Source organism: Mesoplodon bidens (genome assembly GCF_964165515.1).
Source record: "Mesoplodon bidens genome assembly, chromosome: 3".
Taxonomy (NCBI): Eukaryota; Metazoa; Chordata; class Mammalia; order Artiodactyla; family Ziphiidae; genus Mesoplodon; species Mesoplodon bidens.
The window spans coordinates 45,578,623-45,601,300 of NC_138178.1; the positions used below are offsets into that span (position 1 = coordinate 45,578,623).

At 37.8% G+C, this 22,678-nt stretch overlaps 1 protein-coding gene across 3 annotated transcripts in view; it reads right to left on the minus strand.

Moving 5' to 3' along the window:
- CCPG1 (cell cycle progression 1) overlaps positions 1-22,435 on the minus strand; it is a 38,982-nt gene extending 16,547 nt beyond the window's left edge. The window contains exons 1-4 of one of the 3 annotated variants that reach the window (XM_081227046.1): positions 22,011-22,423; positions 6,142-6,210; positions 2,961-3,078; positions 942-1,018 (exon numbers count right to left, since the gene is read on the minus strand). In XM_081227046.1, the coding sequence (XP_081083172.1) occupies positions 942-1,018; positions 2,961-3,078; positions 6,142-6,201 (255 nt within the window). In that variant the 5' untranslated portion in view covers positions 6,202-6,210; positions 22,011-22,423. Of the gene's footprint in view, positions 1-941; positions 1,019-2,960; positions 3,079-6,141; positions 6,211-22,010 lie in introns of all 3 variants that reach the window. The other 2 variants (XM_081227045.1, XM_081227044.1) reach the window with 2 other exon arrangements.
- Positions 22,436-22,678: the final 243 nt, after the last annotated feature.

The window sequence follows — 22,678 nt, forward strand, 5'->3', positions numbered from 1 at the left end:
AATTATTTATGGGCCTTATATTTTCTAGGCAGTTCAAAGTATATAATGGTACTTAAGTAGTATGGTGATTGGGTTTAAAATAAGTCCTGCCCAACAGGAAAAGATTACACAATAGTAGGTTCATCCTAAGGAATTCCCTGCTGGTCCAGTGGTTAGGACTCTGCACTTTCACTGCCAGGGGCTCAGGTTCAATCCCTGGTCAGGGAACTAGGATCTCACAAGCCATGTGGCACAGCCCCAAAACAAAAACAAAAACAAATAGTAGGCTTATCTTTCAGTCTGAAAATACCATCAAACCTGTTGGCAACTCTAATTCTTTCAGAATTAAATCAGACTGCTGTCTACCATTCATTCGTGGGCTGCAGAAGCTGAGAAACAAACCCACCTTTCCAACCCAATGTCCACAAAAAGGAGAGGATTTGTTTCTCACCAGTTCTACGGGTTTATTTGGGCATAACTCTGTGGTCAGGGAGCCCATAAAAGACTGATTAAATTTTCCTTATTAACTTCAAAAGCTATGTAATGTAAAGATCATCCAGCTATCTAGTTTTATCTGGAAGTCAAGTAAAATGCCAGAGGACAAAGTTTGTTCTCAAATTTTAAAACTAACCTTCATTTTAGATATGAACCCTTAATTTCTCAATATAATTCAAGAAAGCAACATATTTCCAAAGAAAATATTAGAGGTGAAATGAACAGATCTTTAACACATTACCAAGAAATCACTTTTCTAAATTAAAAGATAGCTCACTTAATTAGGAGTTATATGGAAGCTAACTTTAATCTTAAAACTGACCAACCTGCAGAATCCCAAATTTTTCAACAAAAGATATTTATAATTCAAATAGGAACAGAACGCACAAATAGAAATGGAAGCTTTAATTAGTATTCTCTAATAAATACTGTTTATCATATATCCACATAGTAAAACACAAGGTTACCTCAAGTGCTGACTTCATTTCCTCCAAAGCTGGATAAGTAGTTCCTCCCATTAACACTGTGTCATTCTGGCTGCTCTCTGACATAAAGCAAAGATCAATTTAATTACACTTCATCGACTTTTTTTTTGTCTGCATATATTATAATATAGGCAGATAAAATCTATTCCTAATTTTTAAAGTGGATTTAATGAAATGCCACATGTAATTACAACAGTCACTCTATTGTTACTAAAAAGATCTCTGTATTTCAAATATAACTATTTGAAATTGTCAGGGGATAATTTTAGGTACTGAACTGAACTCATTTAAAAATCTACTAAAAACCGGGCTTCCCTGGTGGCGCAGTGGTTGAGAGTCCGCCTGCCGATGCAGGGGACACGGGTTTGTGCCCCGGTCCGGGAAGATCCCACATGCCGCGGAGCGGCTGGGCCCGTGAGCCATGGCCACTGAGCATGTGCGTCCGGAGCCTGTGTGTCCAGAGCCTGTGCTCCGCAACGGGAGAGGCCACAACAGTGAGAGGCCCGCGTACCATAAAAAAAAAAAAAAAAATTCTACTAAAAACCATAATCCCTAAATAAACAATCTCTACGTTACAATTCCAAAGTACTTAAGCCAAGGTGTTTGTAAAAACCTGTTAATATGGAAAAATGATTCTCACATAATTGACAGCACGTTTCCTGAATTCTTAGTTTATTCATAATTCTTAAACGTACCACTATTCTAATGACTGTCAATGCCTAGTAACACAAGAATCAAAACTATGGCTTCAAATTACAAATCTTTACAATAAAAAATAGACTACAAAAAACAAGGCCTCAAAAGAACACAGAAAAACAAGATAATGTCACCATAGCAGATGCAGATATATTTTACAAGAAACTCTCAAAAAACAATGTACAAATTAGAGTTTATAATGTCATATTTTTAATGAAAAAGGTTATGAAATGTTAATAGAAGCTAAAAATATTAAAACAGTATACAATAAGCATCAGGTTTTATGCATTGTTGGTATAATATTACCTCCAGATAAAAAGAATTATAGATGGCTTTGAATTTTTTTGCTCATCATTTGTTTTTCTATCATAAATGTGTATTTCTCATGTAATTTAACCCCTCCAAAATAACAAAGGGAAAAAAACCCAAACATCACTTGTGTGTGTTATATAGCTCCTTAACAGAATATTAATTTGGAGATAAGACTCCGCAACGAAGGTGGACCTGGGTCCAAGGACGCCTGAGGAAGTATGGAAATTTTTTTTACATATCTAAATATATGCATTTCTTGGGAGAGACCATCCACAGCTTTCAGATTCTCAAAGAGATCTCTGACCCATGAAAGATGAGAATCACTGTTCAAATGAGAACAGCAATCAACACATAAGCTGAAAACAAGATTAACAGGTATAATCTTTTATATTTCTGGCCTTGACACATGCACTTTATTCTCCTGATGGAGAAATGTTCTGTTTACATTTTAATGCAATTTTTAAAAGAAAATTTAAGAAGTAATTTTTAAATATGAAGATGTATTAATTATTTGGGTTTCTTAATCCTCTATATAATTAATATGGGCATCAAATCCCACAGAAGAATATATAACATCAATGCAATACAGTAGTTAAATGCCATTTACCACCTATAACCAAAGGTACTCTGAAGTGTGGTAACTGGAGAAGAGTTTAGTAAATCCTTTGTGTGAATAAATAATTTTGTATATCACTAGTCTTAATCAAGGTTAATGATATTTAGTCACTGTTTACACTAGCAGTATCAAAGAGTCATATGGAGGCCCCACTATGTACTATAGCTACAAACAAACAAACCCCCTGGGTAATTTGGTGCCACTGGGTTCTTCAGAGCTGCCCACCTAATTCACACGAAAATTCTAGTCTTTCAGTGTGACTTGATGATTTAGACTAGCCAGAAAGGCTGCCCACCTAGAAAGAAGGCAAGATTCATAATGTTGTTCACATATCCTATTAAAAAAAAAAAAGAAAAATCAGACTTCTTTAAACTTACCTCCCTGCTCTAACTGCAATACTTGTAGCTCCTCTTGTGATAAAGATGAACATTCTGGGGTGAGCTCACAGCTGTCATTGGCTGCATGTTCAGAATTCACCATCTCTATATCAGACCCCTAGATAAAAAGTGTTAATCAGTTATTTGTCTATCAGCTGCCCAAAGCTAGATGTGACTACATGTAGATGCTTCCATTTTTAAAAGTCCCAGATGCTGCTATACTCCAAGGGGAACAGTATCTATTCCTTTTTTTTAATTTAAATTTTTTTAAATTTTTGGTCGCGTTGGGTCTCGTTGCTGCGCGTGGGCTTTCTCTAGTTGTGGTGAGCTGGGGCTACTCTTCATTGCAGCGCATGGGCTTCTCATTGCGGCAGCTTCTCTTGTTGCAGAGCATGGGTTCTAGGGGCACAGGCTTCAGTAGTTGTGGCACACAGGCTCAGTAGTTGTGATGCACGGGCTTAGTTGCTCCACGGCATGTGGGTCTTCCCGGACCAGGAATCAAACCCGTGTCCCCTGCATTGGCAGGCGGATTCTTAACCACTGCACCACCAGGGAAGTCCAGTATCTATTCCTTTTGTTCAATTTAGTCCATAAAACCTACAGCACGGGAGCCATAGGTTTAGATTCTAAAAGAAGTCAGTCCTGGGACTTCCCTGGTGGCACAGTGGTTAAGAATCCACCTGCCAATGCAGGGGACACGGGTTCGAGCCCTGGTCCGGAAAGATCCAACATACCGTGGAGCAACTAAGCCCATACGCCACAACTACTGAGCCCACATGCCAAAACTACTGAAGCCCGCATGCCTAGAGCCCATGCTCTGCAACAAGAGAAGCCACCACAATGAGAAGCCGTGCACCACAATGAAGAGTAGCCCCCGCTCACAGCAACGAAAGACCCAAGGCAGTCAAAAATAAATAAATTTTAGGGCTTCCCTGGTGGCGCAGTGGTTGAGAGTCCGCCTGCCAAAGCAGGGGATGCGGGTTCGTGCCCTGGTCCGGGAGGATCCCACATGCCGCGGAGTGGCTGGGCCCGTGAGCCATGGCCGTTGAGCCTGCACGTCCGGAGCCTGTGCTCCGCAATGGGAGAGGCCACAACAGTGAGAGGCCCGCGTATCGCAAAAAAAATAATAAATAAATAAATAAATTTTAAAAAAATAAATAAAATTTTAAAAAATCTTAAAAACAATAAAATAAGTCAGTCTAAAAGTTAAACACTCTAACTATGCTATAAGCCCAAGCAATAAATCTGAATTCCAGAGGATAAGTTTCTAAATTTAGCTATTTCTGTTAATTTGCTTCTACTCAACACTTATGGAACTACTCTAGGCAAAGCATTTTGCTAGTGTCACAGGATATGAAAAACTGAAATCTAAAATTCAGATTTATAGCCTATTCAGAGAAACAGCCATAAGCAAATAGCTACTTATTATTGCAACATATTCAGAGAAACAGCCATGAGCAAATAGCTACTTATTATTGCAACATATGACTAAAAAGGTTTAAGGGCAAGGATTAAAATTAACCTATTAGATTAATGGAGTAAACTTTCCTTATAAAATTTCAGACTGTTCTTTTATTCTTCCAAGGTTTTCCTTCTTACTTTGATGTCAGACTATCTTTTCTTTAATAAAAGTGGATCTTAACAGGGTTTTTTTCTCATCTTAATTAGCAAAATAAGTTAGCCACTAATGACTCTGTCTCTCTCCAGGCCCCTCACTCAATTTTCCTATAATTTAGTAATCCATGAAATCAAAAGGTCTGAGTTCTCCTGATATACATAACTCACAACAGCAAAAACCAAGAGACGTCATTAAAGCAGTGGGTTTGAGTTGAGTCCTAAAGAGAATTCTGAGTATAAGACTTTGGGATTGCCTAAAGTGGCAGGAGACTGGTAGTAACAGACACAAGGTTTGGGTTGAATTGTGAGTCACTGGGGAGACCAGATCTGGCCTAAATCAGAATGGTAGCAATGGTAAAGGAAAAGGAAATACATGTAAGAGACATTAGCAAAAAATAGTAGAACCTGATAACAAGATATGGAAGGAAGAAGGATAAAGGTACAAATATGATCAACTCTGTGACAAGGTATCTCTAATACAGAACGCCCAAATGACACACTTGGCTAAATGCCAGAGAAGTTTGCTCTCTTGCTTCACACTACAGACTCCCACAGCTGCCTTACTTCTATACTGTTAATTATCCTCGAAGGAGAAATTGTTACTATGAGAGTTGATCTAAGCTTTGGAGAAAACAGGTTAAAAATAGAAAAGTCACTTATTAAAAAAAAAAGAAGAAAGAAACCACATTAATTTCAACTGGTACAGCTGCTAATAAACTTTAAAACTTTCTTGCAGAAACTTTGGTTAATGTTGTTTTCTAGAAGTCATGACTAACCAATTGTCTAAATATTAAATTATCAAAGGAATTGTAAAAGATACCATTTAAAATTTTTATTGATGAAGGAAAATAAGTGAGGCTTGAGTCTAAAAATAAACAGGAAAATTATAGATAAATCCATTAACACTTTAAATAGGTATAGTTTTTATCTTTTTGCTTCTACACGTCACTATTTTATGATTTTTCTGTAATTAACATATTACCAGTGTGAGAAAATAAATTACTGTTTATTATGTACTAGTTATGTAACATATTTCTATAGTCAAATTCATTTTTAAGAGTTCTAGCCATAGTCCTTTTTCCATCAAGTTCTGAAATGATAATATAATGTAACGTAACATAACATGGGTGGAACACATGTTCTCCATGCTCCTTGGTCTGTTTAAACGCAGGCTCTGATGTTTTCTAGTTACATAATCTTGGCCAAATTACTGAATCTCCATAAGCTTTGGTCTTCTCAACTATGAAATGAGAATGAAAACAATCTTTACCACAGAGGGTTGTTTAAAATTATGAGAACGTAAGTAAAGCACAGGACCTGACCAATAATAAGCCCTCAGTAAATATCTGCCAAATGTCTCAAAGCTGAGAAAAGCAATGTCCAATAACATGCTGGCTCGTGAAGAGTTTTCAGCAGTGAAGTGAAATGTAGGTGGGAAAAGCTATAGACAATGGAACCTTATGCTTAAAGGTAAAAAACTAATGGCCTTCAAAGAACCCAGTTTACATCACTGTTAACACTGTAATATTACAAACTGCCTTATAAAAAGTATTAAGTAGCATACCTCATGATTGATGACAGTCCAACCACAAGATGAATCACTGTCACTGGAATTTTCAGACATTTTTCAGGTCTACAAATACAAAAACATATTGATATGTGGGACACATTTTTTAAAATTCTATAGGAAGTACTATATATGACCCAAGTACAAAAAGTGGCTTACTGCCTTCTACGTGAAACTGAGACAACCCACCCATAGATTTACCAAATAGGATATGCTTGCATTATCTATATGAACAAATACAACCAAACTTTATGACAAGGAGATCCTCCTGAGCCAAAACAGTCTAGACGGTCTTACTGTGGAATGAAGAGGCAAGCTGGATCTGAAAGAAAATGTAGGATTTGGCCAGGCAGAAACAAAGGTAAATGAGAACAATCTGACTCTGAGGAAGTCAACTGTGGAGGGAATGACAAATGGGGAACAGTCAGCCAGAGTGAAAGCCTATGCTTTCAATGAACAGTATGGTGTGAAAATCATGGCTGAAGAAACCAAGTGGGGGAAAGAGAAGAGTTCCAAGGCCCAGCAAAATGAAATCTACTGTTGTCAACATGAAGCAATTAATATTTTCAAGCAGGGAAGGAATGTGATCAAATGGTTTTTAGGAAAATAACCACTTCAGTTCCATTAAAACAGGGGAAGAAAAAGACCAGAAGTTGGTTAGAAACTTGTGGCCACTGGCAATAACCTAGATAGGCTCAAGTCCTAAACTAGCATACATTGGTCACTTTACCTGGTTTGTTCTACCCTTTCTATCTGAAACTCCTATTTAAACTTCAAAAGTACGCTCATTAAAGTAAATGGTATCTTGCTGACTTTGTTCTATACATATGTCTTATAAATGCTTCTATTACTGCACATATACTGAGAACCCATTATATCCAAGTTGATGGTTAGTGTTCTAACAGAACTCTATTGCAGACAATCTAATATGTAACCAGTGCACAAATGAAAACGGCAAAAAGTATAGATGTGGACCGTCCATTAGTGATTCTGGAGACTCTCATAAATTAATATTTTAAAAAGAGAAGATACAGAGAGGTGGCTGGTCACTGATAGTACAAAATAAGCATGTTTTCAGACAAATTATTCAAAATCTAAAATAAGACATAAAGACAACTGTGTGACTTTTAATGTCACTCGAGACAGAACATTTTACAATAAATTCACCTGAGGTCATTTGATTGTTTGATTTCCCATTTACAACTAATTAGGGCCCAGGCAGTTTCTAAATTTAAAGGTAAATTTGTAAAAAAAAAAAAAACTATTACAGTGAAATGTACTTTTTCTGTCCAGTAGAGAATACTATCCCAAAGGCTAGGCCTAAATACCCTCCCTATAGGATATTAACCAATTTTATATCTTAGCAATTTTATTTCACCATTCCTTATTAAACTGACTACATAAAGCCCAATTTCTCATTGAACCAGTTTTCATGAGTTAAAAACTTTGATGTTACTATTTGTATTTGAATTATTTTATAACAATTTGAAAGTTGTGGGTTAGCAATATTAGACTGCACAAAGACTGAGCAGTTAACTTTGCAGGAAGAAAGGAAAATGGTCAAAGCAGGCTTTATAAATGAGGTTGTAATGTTTTTAGACATGCTGGACAGCATATTTTTTAACTGAATTAGTTGCCAAAATTTTAAAATTGAGAGCTATCACAAAAAAATTAAGTTCTGGTTCCTTATTACCAAAAAAGAAAATATGACGACACTGGAAGGATTTCCCAAGAGATAATGGGAAAAGCACTACAAAAATAAAGGCAGAAAAAATTAAAGAATATAAAACTTCTAAGAAATTCAATTAATTTAGCATGAGTGAAGTATTAAAAGAAGACATCTGAAAATCAGAATCTTTCAAAGGGCACATATTAAAATGGGGAAACAATTAAAGGGCCCTGGACCTGTGGGATACAAAGAATCAATGCAATATTCCATGAAAAAGATGAGCACCTAAATTTAACCAGTACTGATGAGGGGGAGAGGGTAAATAGGATGGGGAGGGGTTAGGAGAGATTTGAGAAGACAGACACGAAGGATTTTTAAAGGACTGAATAACCAAGAAGAATAACAAAGAATAGAAAAAAGAAAGTATAGTATATTTTGGTTTAAGTGACTTGGTATTTGGAAAAACCATTCTATATGGAACAAGTAGGTAGGGCTTAACGATTAAGAAAATTGGCCTAGGACTTCCCTGGTGGCACAGTGGTTAAGAACCCGCCTGCCAGCGCAGGGGACACGGGTTCGAGCCCTGGTCCAGGAAGATCCCACATGCCACAGAGCAACTAAGCCCCTGCGCCACGACTACTGAGCCTGCACTCTAGAGCCCGTGAGCCACAACTACTGAGCCCCGCGAGCCTAGAGCCCGTGCTCTGCAACAAGAGAAGCCACCACAGTGAGAAGCCCACACACCGCAATGAAGAGTAGCCCCCACTCACTGCAACCAGAGAAGGCCTGCGCGCAGCAACAAGACCCAATGCAGTCAAAAATAAATATTTTTTAAAAGGAAAATTGGCCTAAAAAAAATAGCAATCATTCTTCACCATGTGAAAGCTCCTCTTCCCTTTGTAAACCCCCAGTTCCTAGCCTCCTCTAGCAGCCCACATTCTCACTGCTGCTCCATCTCACCCCCAGACTTACATAACCTTCCAAAACTCCTGGGATACAAGACCTGATCAGGGATATTTAACGTGTATATATCTCCTGCCCTTACCTAGGTAATTTCCATTTAAACAGTTCGTTTAAATAGATAGTTCCCAGCTTTTGTTTTCCGATCAAGAACTCTAATTGCCGGCTTCCCTGGTGGTGCAGTGATTGAGAGTCTGCCCCCCCCCATGCAGGGGACACGGGTTCGTGCCCCGGTCCGGAAAGATCCCACGTGCCGCGGAGTGGCTGGGCCCGTGAGCCATGGCCGCTGACCCTGCGCGTCCGGAGCCTGTGCTCCGCAACGGGAGAGGCCACAGCAGTGAGAGGCCCACATACAGCAAGAACTCTAATTGCTCTGGAGATAAGCAAAGACAAGATTTCAAAAGAAAGTTACATACATTGCTAAACTGGGACTTTATCATATTTGAATTTCTCAAATCAAGGAGCCCACTTTAATCGGATCCCAGTTTAATTCTTTGTTTACTTGCCCTGGCTTCACATCTAGCCCAAATGAGGAAAAAAAGATTCCCCTACTGGCCATAACACCACAGTAAGAGTTTGGTAAGCAAAATTCACAGCCCCACTAAAGAGCTCTCTTAGTTCAGGTGTTTTCAAAAAGTTGGGTGCACTGAAATTAAATCAAATTTTTAAAAAGTAAATTTCTGAGCCCCATCCTAGACATATTGACTCTGAAAGCTGCCTCTGTATTTGAACTTCCCCACTATAGCCAGTTATCTTCCTAAAATGGTAATATTTTGTCATTCCTTAAAAATGTTAAGATTTTCATACTGTCTTCAGGATAATGCCCACAGGCCTTAAACATCAAGTGTTTTGTCTCTAGCATCTCATCCTCTCTCCCTCCATCCCCTCCCTCTCCCCTTCACCTTTTCAATTCTGCTAAAAAGCTTAGCTTTCTCTTAATTCAGGGGCTTTGCATATTCTGATCTCAGTTCCTCACCTCCTTACTTCTACCCAAACTCCTGTGCCCACTCTTCTATCTCAGCTAATGCATCACTTTGTGAACCATTCCCTGACCCCATTCCCAAAGACTAGTATATTCCCTAATCTACTACTTAAAATACAATACTATGCTGTAATTGCTTGTTTACTTGACTGGTAACACATATTAAGCACTCAATAAAGAAAAAAGGTAAACATTTCTGGGTGATGATGCAGTTAGTGACACACGTCTAAACTGTTCCTCGAGGAACTCAAAATTCTGGAGGAATCCATGAGGTTCCTCTCCCCATTATTTTGACCAAAGGTAAATGCAAAAACCTGTTCCATTTTGAGGGCTTTACTAATAATAACTTAGAAATAAGCAGAGTTTATGGGAAAGTTACAAAGGCATAAAAAATCATACAAAGTTATAAAGCTAAGGGTACTTTATGAAGATGATAAACTTGAAGCCCTTTTCTAGACTCAGGCTTCGTTTTATTCCTCGGGGTAGCTTCTTTACCCCCATCTCCAGTCATATATTTCCCCATTGCTTTTTGGATGATCACTAGTAGGTTTCTCAGGCCTTTCAAATAAAGCATCTACAAAACTAAGATCATCTTCCTGCTGCTCTTCCTGTTTCTATCATCTCAGAGAATAGCATTAGCCAAAAATAATCTGGCTGCAAGCAAGCAAAAGCCACCAAACATCAGGTCAAAAATCCTAGATTTAGGATAACTACATTTGGGATAACTAAAACTTGCCTTGACCCAAAAATCCAATCAGGTCTAAATCCTTATCCACTTCCTATCCCAACTTCATCATTTCCCACTTCTATTACAGTGACGGCTCTCTAAGAGATCTCTGCCTGCAGTTTCAAATTCCCCTCCAGTCACTCCTTCGCAATGCTGTCCCTACTCTGTTTATCCGAACACATAAATCTGATCACTTAATCAATCACTTAAAATTGGTCTCCACTGCCTTCAAGATAAACTCCAAAATCCTACAATAATAGCCTCTAGAACAGAGACAAATCATTTAAATTATCACTTCATAAGAAATCCTATGGAACATTTCTTCACAACATGTAAGTATTCATAGAACTCTCTGGAAGAGAATTTGACACTAAGCATTACAAACATATGGTTTCCACATAGAAGATAGCACATATTAGTCATATTAGCATGTAAATTTATTACATGGGTGTTCATATCTCATTTATGAAGTTACTTAAGTAGAAGGATTATACTACACTAGTATAATCACACTCTCCAGCAGATGGGTCTACAGTTAGTACCATTTTTAATTCACTCCTTTATCCATCTGTTCATTCAATATTTATTGAGTTCTTAGCACATGCAAGATACTGAAAATATACCAATGTACAAAACAAGTAAGAGTCTTGGCTTCCTGGAGCTTAAATTCTATCAGCAATTGACTAGATTGAACTTCATCTGAGCCCTGTGCTCCAGGAAAGCAAGGAAGGTTGAGAAATTTCCCCATCCTGTTTTGTGTTCTGACTGATAGCTAACTGCAAAGGACCAACCTGCCCTCAAAAAATCCCAGGTAAGACTCACTTCCACCCATCCTGAGTGCCTTGTTTACTTGCCTCTATAAAACTCCTTGGTTCACTGAGATATTCCTATTGCAATAGTCTGAATTAAATTCATCTCAATTTTCTGGGACTTCCCTGGCAGTCCAGTGGTTAAGACTGCATGCTTCCATGTAGGGGGCATGGGTTCAATCCCTGGTTGGGGAACTAAGATCCCACATGCCACACGGCGTGGCCAAAGGAAAAAAAAAAATCATCTCAATTTTCCTAAGCACTTCATCTTTCACACTGGAGTCATCCAATAAACAACATTACCTGGTAGAATACACAGTGTATTTGATGGTATATTTCCTACTACAGAGAAAGCATAGGAAAAGAGAATAGAAAATGTTGGGTTGGAGAGGCTTAATTTCAAAAAGCATAATCAGCAAAAGCTTCCTTAAGAAGGTATATTTGAGCAAAGACTTGAATGAGTGAGTGAATCATCGTGCAGTTAACTGGGTAAAGAGTGTTTCAGACCAAAGAAACAGTAGGTACAAAGCTGGAACCAAGCCCATATCTATGAGAATCAGCAAGGAGGCCTGTGTGGTTGGAGAGGAGTGGGCTACCAGGAAAGTGGGAAAAGAGGAGGACAGAGAGATAATGGAGTGGGAGACAAATGATGTAGGGCCTTACAGATCCTAAGACTTTTTACTCTGAGTGAAACTAAAAGTCACAGAAGAATTTTGAGGAAAGGAATAGAAAGATCACACTGGCTGCCCTATTGAGACAGCACTGTGAGGGGGCAAAGGCAGAAGCAGGAAGACCATTTGCAAAGCTACCACAGTAATCCAGGTGAGATGATGGTGCTTTGGACCAGGGTGGTAGCAAAGACAGTAAGAAGTGGGCAAATTATACATATATTTTGAAGGTATAACCAACTGGGCTTCCTGATGTACTGAATACTAGGTATGAGGGATGACCCCTGTCCTAAGTAAATACAAGAATGGAATGGCCATTAAGACTGGAAGACTTCAAAAGCAGCAGGTTATGAAAGGAAAATTGGTAAACTCATTGGGGACATATTAAATTTGAGACAGCTATTATCACACCCAAGTTGAAACGTCAAGTAGGCAGTTGGAGACTTAATTTAGGGGAGAGATACAGACCAAAGATGTAATTTTAAAACACCTTAGGTGGCAGCTGTCAAAACTAATAACAGAGCAACAATATTAATTTTACCTCATAAAATACAACTGCAGTGAATATTACCTGATATGATGGTGCCCCTCATCATTCCTGAGTAGCTACATTTTACTATGGAAAAGGTACGGTTTCCATTACTGTATCTTCTAGAATTAGACACGATGGAGAAGAATGGGGGCATTATTCTCCCACACGTCTACAATTCCGAAGTAAGCCAACCAATGGGCTGTGACCAAAGGTCCCAAAAGTGCTGCTGTACTGTAAATGTGATCAAAGATGAGTCAGTCAGTCTAGACAGCTTTCAAGAACCTACTTCTATCATGCTTTTCAGAGGTTCTGGAACTTTCATCTCCCCAAGAGGATATGAAAATGCCTGCTTTAAACCAGACTGTTGGATAAAGGAAAGAGGACCCAAGATCCCAACTAATAAAAGCTTTTTAAATGTCCCTTATATTCTTTTTTTTGTCCAATAACAACCCTACAAAAATAAACAAGCAGAAGATGTAGTTAAGTTAGTTGGTGGCAAGTACTGTGGAGAAAAATAAAGCAAAAAGGGGGAAAACTGAGTGCAGGGAGTAGGGGGTGGGGATTAGAATTTTAAATAAGGTTGTTAGGGAAGACCTCCCACCAACATAACGAAGGTACCTATTTCTCCACAACCTCACCAAAAAAATAACAACCATCTTTAATTTCTGACGTCATGAGCAAAAAAAAGTAAATCTCCTATTTCAATCTGCATTTCCTAGATGACTCAGTGGGGCTGTGCATCTTTTCCTATGTTTATTGGCTATCCTTATTTCATTTCCCATGAATTATCTAATGTTTGCATGTTCACTTTCCTATTGGGCTGTCTCTGTTGATTTTCAGAAGTTCTTCATAAACTGGGTCGTGAATGAATTCACTGCTAAACCTACTGCAAATATTTTTTTCTAGCATGCTTCAATTTAAAAACATATCTTCTATCATAGATGTCTTTAAATTTTATGCAGTCAAATGTTGAGGATGGAGAATAAGGTGTTTTTTATAGCCTATATTTTACACCTTGCTTTAGAAAGTCTTCCCTACTCTCAAGATTGTAAATTTTTCTCCTATATTTTCTACTAATACTTTTTCAGAGTTTTGGCTTTTACATTTAGCTATTTAATCTGTGAATCTGGGTTTTCGCCCTTTTAGTGTGAGGTAGAAATTATGTCACTTATTAAATATTCCATATTTTTTCTATGATTTAAAATGCCACTGTCACATAAAGTCCCATACATTTATGAATCTGTCACATAAAGTCCCATACATTTATGAATCAGTTTCTGTAGTCTCCATTCTGTTCCAATGATCTATATTCCAGCACCAAAACAAGGCTGTTTTAATTACAATGGTACTCACCACTTTTTACAGTGCTATTTTGCAACTCTTCGCTTGGTCCCTCCCTAAACACACACAACCACTCTGAACATTTACGTACAGGCAACAATGAAACTGACTGCAGGTTACATGCAATACTTATTCCAAACGCTAGAATGTTTTTTTTAAACTTCCTGTGCAAAAGTCTCCCCATGACCTTGAGAATAAGTATTCTGCACAATAAAGTCAAACTTCTTAAGGGGACATCCAAATGCTTCCACTACCTGGCTCTAGCCTAGCTTGCAATCGATTAGTTCTCTCCTCCAGGGCTATATCATCTGATCAAAGTAATCTACTTGCTACAAGTAGAGGAGCACAGCCCTACCTCCACGTCTTCACTTAATCAAGTCACACTTCCTGGAATGCTTTCCTCCTTTCCTTTCTTCTGATTTCCATCTTTAAGTCTCAGTCTCCTCCATGAAGTTTTCCTTCATGTTTCTGACACACTGATCTCTCCTTCCCCTGAATGTACAGCATTTATTTCTTATTTCTCAGCATAACTTCTGTACTTCTTAGCATACCTTGCCTAATAGCAGCTTCTATTACTTTTATCCATGAGTTACTTTACTAGTTAGTGTTGAGTTCAAAGCTTTTGATAAGGAGTTCCAATTTAATTTTCAATGTCTTTATAACAGCACAAAAATTTTAACTGCTCTCTACTAGTCAGAAGTCATACAATACATACATAATAATCGCTCATCTTTAATCGCTTAATATTCTATTTTATCTATAGAAAAGGACATACAAGCATTTTTACTCAGATCAGGAATTAAAGGATCAGAAATAGCAATGAGCTACAGGTCTAATTTCAGGTCTAGCCCCACCCCTTAAGCTTGCCTCTTTTAAATGTACCACAATTATGAATTTTTTTTATTCCTGCCTATTTTCAAAAGGGAGCTAGGGCCACTAAAATCACTAAGCACCAGAATGAAGGGGTTGAAACAGAAAAGCTTAAGAAATTCTAAGATTTTCTGTCTAAGTAAGGATCTAAAACTGTTACTGTCACTATGCTTTATGGTAATTTGGTACAAATTTACATCTTAAAAAGTACTGTGACAAACACTTCTGGAGTAAATGGTGAGAACTGTATCTCTTTGGGGAATTAAAGGGTCTTAAATCCTGTTCATTGTGGTGGGGGAAGAACCTTTCACTGTGTTGCTTTCTTTTTTCCAAATAGTCTCATCTTAAGTGAAGGCTCAGCTTATACTTTTTTTCTCATCTACAATGTCAACCTTATTTCAGTCCCCAAACTCTGGCAATAAATAAGCCTAGCCTAGGAGTGCCTAGTACCCACTAGGCCTTTGTGCTGTAGGAAAAAAAAAAAAAAGACTACCCTAGGGAAGTTGATTCCAAGGCTTATTGGCTAGAATGGCCAGGTAAACTCTTTATTTGAAAAAGAGTAAGTTTTTGTATGGCTTTTTAACTGTTACAGCAGATAAATCCTGCAACATATCTTCACGAAGCCCAGGCCAAACTGAATTGCTTCCAAACAGCATCAAGGGACAAATGATCTGACAAGCAATTCTGAATATGGAACTAAAGTGCTGGCTGCCATTCTGGATGCTCAAAACAGCAGAGCCTTTCTATGGTTGGTGTGAGAATGAAAGAGATGCAAAAGATAAGAGCCACTTTCACCTAAAACGCTTCTGAATTTAAAAGACAGTAAATTTCATTGTTCCTCCCCTCCTACCTCCCAAAAGGGGAAAAAAATCAGTTTTTTGACAAATTGCATCACTCAGGAATCATACTCTCCATTAAACGTCATAAATGTGGTGTTGCAAAAGACTTTCAGATTGATGTCATCTCTCATGTTTGCCTTGTGAAAGTTCAGCATTATTAAGATAACGCTTCATAAAACCTTAAGACCACCTGGTAAAAATACAGCCCAGAGATTTAAACACATAAAATAAAACCACACACACACAAAAGAAGACTCAAACAAAACAGAAAAGTTTTACAATCCTGGGGTAAAGATGACCTTTTTTCTAAGCTTTACACAAAACCTAGAAATTGTAAAGGAAAAGCTTTTTATTATATAAAAATCATACACTTGTTTGCCAAAAGTCATAAAAGTAAGAATGATATACTGAGAATACCTGTGACATATAAAACAGAGTTTTCAAAACATTTAAAGTACACCAATAAATAAGAAAAAGGCTAAAAAACTGAATAGAAAATTTATCAAGGAATATGAGTAAGCAATTTATAGAAGATATTAAAATGGTTTATAAGGAAAAAATGCTCAACCTTACTACGAAAGATACACAAAGAGAAGCAAGATTATTTTAATGCCTAAACGATCAACAAAGATTAAACAGGTTAATAGGTTAGATACAGAAAAACAGGCACTGTAAACAGTAAAAATGCATAGTTATTATTATTTGAGTAATTTTCTAATAACAAAATTTTACAGGCAGATACCCTGTGACCTATCATCTCTATTTCATTTCCTATCCACCTCATTTCTAGGAATTTATCTGGTAGAAATACTCACATGAATATGAAAATACATATACATGTGTGTAAGAACGGTTGAATTTTTATAGTACAAAACTAGAAAGTGAAATGTCTATCAAGAGTTTATTAAAATTAAAATGTATAATATCTATTATTAATGCAGCCATTAAAAATTTAAAATAGGGCTTCCCTGGTGGCGCAGTGGTTGAGAGTCCGCCTGCCAATGCAGGGGACATGGGTTCGTGCCCCGGTCCGGGAAGATCCCACATGCCGCAGAGTGGCTGGGCCCGTGAGCCATGGCCGCTGAGCCTGCGTGTCCGGAGCCTGTGCTCCGCAATGGAAGAGGCCACAGCAGTGAGAGGTCCGCGTACCGCAAAAAAAAAAAAAAATAAAATAAAAATTTAAAATAGATCAACATGTCCTGACATGGAAAGATATCAATAATATATTCTGTGAAAAAAGCAAGTCAGAAAATGGTATGTATAATAAACCCTATTGATATTAATTTATATGCATTAGTCTAATTAAAATTTTAAAGAGTATCTTTCAAATCTAAAAAAACTAAAATTACACGTATTATGTCTGCTAAATTTCAGTGAGCTATTTATTACCTTCATAACCAGCAGGAAAAAAATATACATTTTTTTAAATGAAAAGACAAACCCAATATTAAGTAAATGAATGACTGACACAAATCCAATCATCTTCTGGATGACCAGTCTCTTCAGAACAAATTAAAGGACTAAAGGGAATCATATTAAAACGTTTATATCTGAGGTATCAGAAGTTTACTGGAGAAAACTGATGCTAGAGAAAAGAGAGCATAACCCAGGGATTTGAAGAGTCCACAGTGTAGTAATAACGGCATCCAGATGTGGGTCCAATGGCTGTCCTGCCTCTTGGTTATATGCATCTTCTAAGTGGATTCAAAGATAACCTCTCCATAGCAAACAGGCTTTCCTAGTTTTCATGGAGTGGAATTTCATTTAAACACTGATATCGCTAAAGATAGGTATCCGGAAAAAAATCTCCAATAGTAGTAATTTCACTTTATCCATGACCAGAAAGAGGCAGCAATACTGTTAAATGCAGTAAATTAACTTTTTGGTTTAGAAAACAAGAAGTAAGTCAATACACAATTTCTTCACAAGATTTCTTTTATGATGTAACATCCTTCAAATTGGGACACAAAAGCAACTACTGCCATATTTGAAGATAAAAGTATCCCTTTTTGCCTCCATCTAAAAGAAGCTACACCTTTGATTAAAAGTTTGAAACAAAGTAGTAAACCATATGAATTCAAAATGCTGGGGGGAAATTAAGATATCTGTTAGTATGAAAATAAATAGCCTTTTCACCAGGTGTTCCCATTCTGAAAAGAATCCTGATTTTCCAGGATTGTTATTACCTCTTAGTTTTGGAAAAGCCTGAAAGAGCCAGTAGTAAATCTAGAAGCTTGACTAGGCACCATACGGCCCTCACTTGGGCACTGCCAGCCCCTGTTGGCTTCCCTTCCCCTTTCAGAGATAAGTAAAACTACTGGGATCTAGCTTGATGTTTCTTTTTTTACTCTCAAAAAAATTTTTTTAATGATTTTACTTGTTAAAATATATGTATTCATCATATATCTATATTTTTTGTTTATCTTAAACATACTTTCCACAAAAGGATAATTTGTCCTAATTTTTTTTTTTACAACTCTCTTCTACTTTTCATTTCCAAAAAAAGCCAGAGATGGAAAAAAAAAGGGATTTTACATATTTTTATTCTGTTTTCCATTTTTTTAAGTACATAATAGACAATTAAGTACACATCCATTGTTACTTTCTAGTAGTAATATTAGATAAAGTGTTAGTAAAGAAAATGAGTTATCAACTAATCAAATATAGAAGCAGTCATTACCAACCCATGATATGTTTCTTTGCCTTTTACTTTCGCTTATATTTGCTCTCATAAAGTCCTCAGAATTGACTTGTAAGTTTCTAAAAGACTTTTTTACTTGAATGTTCTATATGTCAACCCAACTTGAAGTTAATCTCAAGGGGCAGATGCTGTACGTAATACAGATAGGGTTGACTTCCCCAGAAGGAGTGTCTAAGCTCTAAACTATCTCTTTCCCTGAAAGACAAATGCTTACACATGTAACGTATCTCTGTGAGGACCTGGAATTTGACATTCAGTGTAGACTCACTGTTCATGAAATCAACTTAAAGTACCATTTTAGAACATTAAAAACAACGTCCACTTCCTACTGTTAAGTTACACTGATGATCTTCTTTATACTTTAGATATGCAATTAAAACAAATCAAAACCAAAATTAAAGGCCGAACCATAAAAGCACACTGCAATTTCAGAACCTTTAATGCAGCGGAGTACAAAGTCACAGTCAGGAAAGGGGCCAGCTTCCCTTCAACCTAGTAAAAGGCAAAAAGCACTATCAAAAAAATCAAATGAAGATTCCATTTGACTTTTTCCCATCAAACTCCTCAGTCCAAAAGTATATATCACATTAAGTCATCACACTTCAAATGTATAGTATGCTTTATGTAAATGTTGCTTATGCAGGCCAATAATACTGTGCATGGGTAGATCACTCTGCCACTTACAAAGTGATACGACTTTTTATATCTGATTTGATCTTCACACATACCCCATGAAGTATGGCAATGGCTATTATTTATAATGTACAAATGGAAACAACAGAAGCTCATAAGTTAAATTATTTGTCAACATCATTAAACGTCCTGACTCCCAATCCAATTCTTTTTTCACATTTCATCATGCTGGCAACATGAACCAGAAATAAGGTTTTAGGAAAGTGCTTCATGGACAAATACTGAAGAAAAAGTAGATTTCTGACTTGCTGCTAATACTAATATTTCCTTGCTAATACTTCCTTCAGAAAACTCTATAAGCCCTTAAGCAGGTTTCCACACCTTAAACGCCCCTTGGAAAAAAAATCCTCTAAATCTTCCAGTTAGTTGCAATCCTCCCCATATTATAGATTTAAATTTCACCTTAGAACTCAAACTGAGATTTTTATTTTCAAGTTTATCTGGTGCAATACATCAAACATGACCTTTTAAACCAACTCATTTTTTTTAACTGTTTTAATTTAGTCAAAACTGCAGAACTGCCAGACAGACAAACATGGTAAGATATCACTTATACGTGGAACCTGAACAATACAACAAACTAGTGAATATAACAAAAAAAGAAGCAGACTTACAGATATAGAGAACAAACTAGTGGTTGGGCGGGGGGCGATACAGGGTAGGGGAGTGGGAAGTACAAACTACTGGGTGTAAGATAGGCTCAAGGATATATTGTACAACATGGAAAATAGAGCCAATATTTTGTAATAATTGTAAATGGAAAGTAACCTTTAAAAACTGTGTAACAAATTTTTACAAATAAATTTAAAAACAAAACAAAAACTATACAACTCCCAGGAAGAAAATTCTTGAAAATGTAAGTTATCACCTACAATGTGGCAACTTCCTCATCTTAACCTCATCTTAACTCACAAACACAAAAACAATTCAGCCTCTAGTAGTTCTGCATTGTTAGATGAGTCTGCATTTTCTGTTTTAAAATACCCTGGGCTTAACAGGCCTTGCACTGTGTCCATATTCTTTACATGTCAGAAACTACTACTTCTAAGCTCTCAGTTCAAACTCACCTAATTTTTTAAATATTTAACTTAGATAAAATACAATTACACAACCTAGACAATACTGTGGAACCAGTTAGTAAATCAGACATGTTAAGTAATTATGAATGTTTCTTATGCCCTGTAAATGAACCCAAATTTTTAGTGAGATATTGAGCCAACAAAGGGCACAAAATACACAAAATAAAACAATAGAAAATATTGAAAAGAAACTGAAATTTGAGGAGAGAAGCAATGCTCCAAAGAAAAGAACCTAAGAAAACAAAGTATGACTTCTACAGCTTAAAAAACAAAAAAGCAAAAAAATAAAAACAAAAACAAAGCTTCAGAATGGCTATTTTATTGAGTTAATGAACACTTGGAATTGAGGTAAACCCCATTTTTTCAAGACTGATAACTGCAAAAATACATAGACTATTCCTATCAAAAAACAATGTGGCCCTTTCTTTATGACAGAAAACAAAATGTGGGCTAAATATGCTACTTACCCAACCATATCCAACATATCCATAATAGAAAATGAAACAAAAACATAATCCAGAATATCAGGCATATAAAACATAGTATTGATACTTAAAATGACTTGATGAAAACAAGCTTAAAGCCCCCATTTTATAATAATGTTTAACTTCTTTATTTCCACTGGCAAATGTTTACAAATAATAAATGAAAAATCCTGCTACATCCCAGATCTTTTCAGATTAATATGCCCATGCTTTGTCACCTTGAGTTATAGTAATAATCAAGATTGCACTCCCTTAATTGAAGAAAAGTAAGCAATTTTGTCTTGATTTTACTATACAAAATGAAAAGAAAACATCAAAATAAGACGAGAGGTACAAATGCTAAGAACTACTGTCATATTTTTTGTTTCCTTTCCAGTCCAACCAATGCATTTCTTGTCACTTCTTAACAACTAACATATACATTTAAACTTGTTATTCACAGAGTCTGTGGATGCAGTAACAGGGGCTCTGCCTATGTTGTTTGCAGTTGTTATTTGCTTTTTAAAATTAATGTTTAAAGAGTCTGTATAACTGGAATTGCTGCACCTGTGTCCTTTTTTTTAATTAAGGTTTTTTCCTATAGAAAATTTGGAAAATACCAAAAAGTTTAAAGAAAAAACTAATTTGTAGTTTCACCATCTAATCACTTTTATAACTATTACACTCCTTTGAGTCTTATTTCTAATAGACATTGAATCACTTCTAGTCCTATGGTTTAGTTAACAAAATTAGTATTACACTACTTTCTAACCTACTTTCATTTAAAAACTAGTATTTCCCACACCCTCAAATATTATTTGAGAGCGATTTTTAATAGTTTCTTTAATTAGAATCCCATCCTTAGGTTGGGTAAAGGATTAGAAATTATTTATTAAAATAATACTCTCACTTTCTCCCTTCCCTTCCCCTTTATGACCATAGCTCAGGGAAGTATAGTAAACCATTCACACTAGCGTCCAAGGTGTGATAAATACCCCCCTGAGAAAGGTGGGGCCTAATAAGATTCAAACGTTAAGCCAAAGATACGATGCGCTAATAATGACATTTCAAGTACCGTCCAGTACATGTGACCTTATTTGAGGAGGCAAATCTCCTAAAATTCGCAGTACTAAAATAATTACCTATTCTAGCTACAAGAAGGCTCCATTCCATTTTTTAATAAAGCCAGACTGAGTGCAAATTTCACCCACTCAACAAAGTACCTAATTGGCTGAGTTCGTTAAAATTGGCGCTCCCAAAGGCAAAAAGTTGATTCGTTAAACAAAGATAAACAGTAACGCGTACAACGCACGGTGTGACCTGCTGCTACGGAGGGCTTATCGATTAGGAAGGGGACTGGTGGAGGGGGAAAAGGATAGACAGGGAGATTTGATCATTATCAGCCAGGCTCACAAGCAGAAATCTCAAACACATTATTTAATTTTTCTCTCCCTGTCATCACGGGGCTCAAACGTCACCAAAAAAGCCCGGCCGGCTGAAAACCCGGCGGGGTGACGCACATAACATCTTACCATATGGATTCTCATCAATCAGGACCGAGGAGAGCCTTAAGCCAGCCCAGCGGAGGAAGGCGGGTGCGTCCCCTGGGCTGTCGGCTTCCCCACACTCCCGGCACACCGCTCGCGTCTGCAACGCAGGGAACCGAGGCTGCAGGACCACCGAACCGGCTCCGCCACGGGGGATGCAGACTCGCCTTCCGAGGAGGCCACCCAGGCGGCCGCAAACACCGAGCGTCTAGGGTCAAGCCCCCCTTCAGCGGAAACCCCGCGACCGCCTCCGCCAGGCGGCTGAGCCAGGACCCCGACAGTTGGCCCGGACTCCCCTCCTGGGGTCCAAACTCGCCCAGGGCCGTACCTGAAGGAGCAGCGCCACCTCCGCCCGACGGCGTTAGCTGTCGCGGTGGCGGCGGTCACAGCTCCGAGAGCAGTGACGCCTCTCATAAAAACAACAACCTGCTCGCAGGCGACCGCAGCCGAAAGGCGGTGGGCGGCGGGGCGCCGCGGCGCATGCCGGGACTCGTAGTCCCGCCCGCGCCTTATACCAGGCGGCGGCGGACGGAAGAACTACGACTCCCGAAAAGGAGCGCAGCCCGCCGCCGGCAGGCTGCAGGAAGCTGGGCCCCGCGGCCGTGATCCTCACAACATCCGGGCCCCGGCACTGCAGAGGCGGCGCGGCCGGT